Source organism: Trachemys scripta, chromosome 25, assembly GCF_013100865.1.
Source record: "Trachemys scripta elegans isolate TJP31775 chromosome 25, CAS_Tse_1.0, whole genome shotgun sequence".
Lineage (NCBI taxonomy): Eukaryota > Metazoa > Chordata > Testudines > Emydidae > Trachemys > Trachemys scripta.
The window spans coordinates 6,279,124-6,283,703 of record NC_048322.1 but is presented as its reverse complement, the minus strand read 5'-3'; the positions used below and the strand labels follow the sequence as shown (position 1 = coordinate 6,283,703).

Here is a 4,580-nt window from a genome sequence, read left to right as displayed (position 1 = left end):
CAGGGCTGGGCTGGCAGGGGCTGCGGGTCGGGAGTGAGGGGCACTGGCAGAGCTGGGGGGGCAGGGCTGGGCTGTCAGGGGCTGCGGGTCGGGAGTGAGGGGCACCGGCAGAACTGGGGGGAGCCCAGGGCTGGGCTGGCAGGGGCTGCGGGTCGGGAGTGAGGGGCACTGGCAGGGCTGTGGGGGGCAGGGCTGGGCTAGCGGGGGCTGCGGGTCGGGAGTGAGGGGCACCAGCAGAATTGAGGGGGGCAGGGCTGGGCTGGCAGGGGATGTGGGTCAGGAGTGAGGGACACCGGCAGAGTTGGCGAGAGGGACAATATCGCTGCCCTTGGATTCCTGGGGCGGGGTTGGCCCCCCCACCCCATGGAGCTGCCAGATGCTCTGGGTGGTCCCAGCCCAGGCCCCCATCAGGAATGTTAAATTCCCAGCAGCCCCAGAAATGGGGCTGGGGGCGGGGTGCGGAGAGATGAAGCAGCTGAAATGCAGTGGCGGGCTGGGGGGGTTGAGACAAGCAAGATGAACCCAGGAGTCCTGGCTCCCAGACCCCCCTCCCCCCACTGGCCCCCACCTGGCCCCGGAGCCAGGGAGAGAACTCAGGCGTCCTGCCATTCCCCTCCCCTGCCCCGATCCCACCTGACAGCTGACGAAGTGCAGACCAGGGGGGGGGGGGGGAAGGTCTGATTGTGGCTGATAACCCCATGGGGCCGGGACAGCCCGTCCCGGCGCAGCCAGCGCCTCCTGGTGCCACCCCCCCGTGCGATCAGTCCCGAGAAAGGTGGGGGGGGGCTGGTACCCATTCAGGCATTTGGTGAGGGGAGCTTAGACAGCAGGTGTGTGTGTTTGCACGTCGGCCCCGTCCCTGCATGCTGATTGCACATGCGTGTGGGGAACTGTAGTTGCACGGCGTGCAAGTCCCTTTGCACGTGTGATGCCCGAAGGGCGTGTGTGAGTATGACCCTGCCTGGCGGTGCAGGCCTCTGCACATGTGTGTGCAAAGGGCAAGCCTCATCTGCATACAATTGTGCAAGCACTCAGTGCCCATGCATGTGCAAGCCATGGGGGCAAGAGGGCGCCGCTCTTTGCACGTTCATGCATGCATGTGCCAGCCCCTGGCGGCAGGTGTGCATGCACGGCTGCCAGCTCTGAAACGTGCAAGGGCAGGCGCCGACCCAGGGCTGGTTTGCATGCCTGTCACACGCGAACTGACTCTTTCCCCTTCCCCCCCGCAGTTCCTGCATGCCCGGGTGGCCCCATGCGAGGCCCATCTTCACGACGCTGGTGCCACGGCCCTGCTCGTGCTCGGCTTCACCCTGCTGCTGCCGCTCCTGGTGCTGGGCCTGGCCGCCTTCGTCCGGCTGGCCCGGCGGCTCCAGCTGGGCTACTGCCTGCTGCCCTACAGCCTGGCCGTCTACCGGCACCTGCCCGCCAGCCGCTACCACCAGGCGGCTTGGTGCTGCCCCCGGGCCCGTGCGCCCGCCCCGGGGGACAAGGTCTGGGTGTGAGGGGGCCCGAGAGCCCTGCTGTGACCCCCCCCAAGGTGAGAGACACCGGAGGGCACCCGGCTGCCACTCCCCACAGCGAACGAGGAGCACTCCACAAGATGCAGCCTGGGAGGACTCCCCCTTGGCACTGACACCCCAAAGAGACTGGGGGGGCAGGGGAATCGCTGCTGGTTTGGGGTGAGCGACACCTCCTCGTTCTGCCACTGGCTACTTTGGGGGTCCAGCGTTTGCGCCTGGGGTTTGGGGGAGGGGCTGTCAGGGGCAATCTAGGGAGGGCTGTGGGTCTGGACTGGGGGGGCTGTTGATCTCTGGGACTGGACTGGTTTGGGGTGGAGGGGCGGGGCTGGATCTGAACTGGATGGGGTAGGGGGTCCTGGGGGGCTGAGGGTGATGGGCAGGCTAGGGTGGCTGTGGTGGGGCCTTCAAACGAAGCAGACGTGTGGGGGGGTCATTTTATTATCAATAAAAATCCTTTTTTATCCAGCAGGTTCATTTCTTTATCTCCCCCCCCCCCACAAATGTTTGTGTGTCACTCAAGGGAGGGGTTTACCCCCCCACCCTCAGGTCCAGCCATGGGGAACTCCCCCCACATCTGCTGTAGGTTCCCCTTCTGCCCCCCGCCATGGGGGCAGGCGGGCTGGGCCTGTAGAACTCCCCGCCACAGGATATCTGCCAGCAGGTTCCCCCCTATTCCCTGTGGACTCCGTTGGGCCGGGCGCTGCCCAGATCCTCTGCCGCTGGCCTTGCCCCCCCAACCCCTCATGGCCGTTCCCTGACCCCCGCCTGCCCTTCCGCTCCGGGGCTGGCCCGGCTCCATGGCAAACAGCCACCGGGGAAACACACTTAAGTTTTCCATGGCTGGAGGGAGTACAGGCAGGGCCCAGGCGCTGGGGTCGGAACCACCCAGGGGGCTGGCACCCCATGGACCCGCAGCCCTGCCCCTGCTGGGGGGCAGGGGTCAGGTTGGAGGATGGGGAACCTGCCAGCGGAGGGGACAAGGGACTGGGGTGAGATGGGGCCAGGAGCTGGGAGAGGGAGGGAAGTGATGGGTGCCCAAAGCAACAGAAAATCAGTGACAGAGCCAGGGAGAGAACCCAGGAGTCCTGGCTCTCGGCCCCCTCCGCCCCCGTTCTAACCCATCAGCCCCCTTCCCCTCCCAGAGCCGGGGAGAGAACCCAGGAGTCCAGGCTCCCAGGCACCCCCGCTCTAACCCACCAGCCCCCATTCCCTTCCCCGTGCCAGGGAGAGAACCCAGGAGTCCAGGCTCCCAGGCACCCCCGCTCTAACCCACCAGCCCCCATTCCCTTCCCAGTGCCAGGGAGAGAACCCAGGAGTCCAGGCTCCAGCCCCCACTCAGCATGTTTTCGAGCAGGCTGTCTGGCGGAGGGGGCGGGGCTGGCGTCACTGCGGGGAACATGGGAAGCAGCTGGGGATAAGATAAGCGGCTCCCCCGGGGCGCATCCTGCAGCAGGGGAAGGGCAGGCCGGAGGCACAGAACGGCCCATTGTTCGGCGCTGATGGGAACAGCAGGTGCTGGGCTGGGGGCCAGGCCCGGCCTGAGGCCACCAAGCCGGGGAGTCCGCAGCGTGGTCCCCCAGCCTTGGACTGCAGGGGCAGCAATGGCCAGCAAGGGGTTAACAGTGCTACTGGGGGGAGAGGGAGCAGGGGAAACAAATCAGGAGGGGCTGCGGGTCGGGAGTGAGGGTCACCAGCAGAGCTGGGGCGGGGAGGGCTGGGCTGGCAGGGGGCTGCGGGTCGGGAGTGAGGGGCACCAGCAGAGCTGGGGAGGTGGGGCGCAGGGCTGGGCTAGGCTAGCAGGGGCTGCAGGTCGGGAGTGAGGGGCACCAGCAGGGCTGGGGGGGCTGGGGGGGGGGGGGGGGGGGGGGCAGGGCGGGGGGGCAGGGGCTGTGGGTCGGGAGTGAGGGGCAGAGCAAAGGAACCGGCTTGTTTCCGGGCTGTGACGCCGAAACAAAGGAGGTCGAGGCGGCTGCACGGGGTCCCCACAGGTTTAATGCACAGAGCGAGGCCCGGCCGCCAGCCCCGGTGCCCAGCTGTGCCCCATGGGCAGATCCCTGCGCCGGGTGCGTCTCACAGGTACTGGGGGCTGCCCAGGTTCTCCAGCTCCACCTCGATGGAGACGATGTGGTGGCCGGGGACCATGGCCAGGCCCAGCACGCGCGGCTCGCTGGCCGCGAAGGAGTCTGGGGATGAGAGGGGGGGGTCAGACAGTCACTCCCGCCCAGCCCCCCTGCTCCAACCACCAGCCCCCACTCCCCTCACAGAGCCAGGGAGAGAACCCAGGAGTCCTGTCTCCCAGCTCCCCCTGCTCTACCAACCAGCCCCCACTCCCCTCCCAGAGTTGGGGAGAGAACCCAGGAGTCCTGGCTCCCAGCCCTCTCCCACCCCCGAGCGGAGGAACCCAGGCGTCCGGCGCACCGCTGGCTTTGAGGTACTCCTGCGCAGAGCCCAGGATAACGTTGCAGTCACGGTCGGTGCAGAGGAAACAGCCGACGAGCGTCCGTCCGTCTGTCATGCAGATCCGCATGTTCCTGTTGAGCAGCGTCTCCAGCTTGCGGCGGGCGCGGGCGCAGGGGGAGTCGGGCGCCTCCCCGTCCGAGTCCTGAGGGGAGATGGGAGCTCAGCACCGCCGGGCCCGGAGACCCCGAAAGGTCCTGGGGCCCCTGTGCCCCCCACCTGGCACGTCTACCCTCCCCCGCCTCCCGAGCACCCAGTGACCTCCCGGTGCCCCGACCCTCCCCCACATCCCCCACCCGGCACCTCTACCCTCCCCCACACCCCCAGCACCCCCTGACCTCCCGGCGCCTCGACCCTCTCCCTCACCCCATAGGCCAGGGACCTAGTAACTTCCAGCCCAGCTCCCTACAGCCCCAGAGCCCCACTGACCCCCATGAACCAGCCCCCACCCCCGCCCCACTGCCCTTCCAGTCCCCTCATCCCCAGCCACGCCCCCACTGCCCTCCCGGCCCGCCCCCTCATCCCCAGCCCCTCCCCCACTGCCCCGCCCCCTCATCCTCAGCCCCCCCCCCCCATCCCCAACCCTGCCCCAACTGCCCTCCC

The 4,580-nt window shown here is 68.3% G+C and overlaps 3 protein-coding genes across 3 annotated transcripts in view; 2 read left to right on the top strand and 1 right to left on the bottom strand.

Moving 5' to 3' along the window:
- Window positions 1-1,227: 1,227 nt before the first annotated feature.
- Window positions 1,228-1,983, top strand: TMEM88 (transmembrane protein 88; the record flags this gene model as incomplete). The annotated part of the gene is given in 1 exon segment (XM_034757094.1): window positions 1,228-1,983. A coding segment is annotated over 1 exon segment (275 nt), but the record flags the coding sequence as incomplete, so codon positions are not given.
- A 1,509-nt stretch (window positions 1,984-3,492) lies between these two features.
- Window positions 3,493-4,580, bottom strand: part of NAA38 (N-alpha-acetyltransferase 38, NatC auxiliary subunit) — a 1,769-nt gene continuing 681 nt past the window's right edge. The window contains exons 2-3 of the mRNA XM_034757034.1: window positions 3,939-4,139; window positions 3,493-3,703 (exon numbers count right to left, since the gene is read on the bottom strand). Coding sequence (XP_034612925.1) covers window positions 3,591-3,703; window positions 3,939-4,139 — 314 coding nt within the window. The 3' untranslated portion in view covers window positions 3,493-3,590. The remainder of the gene's footprint in view (window positions 3,704-3,938; window positions 4,140-4,580) is intronic.
- LOC117869980 (cytochrome b5 domain-containing protein 1) overlaps window positions 4,020-4,580 on the top strand; it is a gene marked incomplete in the record, with an annotated part of 4,209 nt that continues 3,648 nt past the window's right edge. Inside the window, 1 exon segment of the mRNA XM_034757092.1 lies at window positions 4,020-4,119.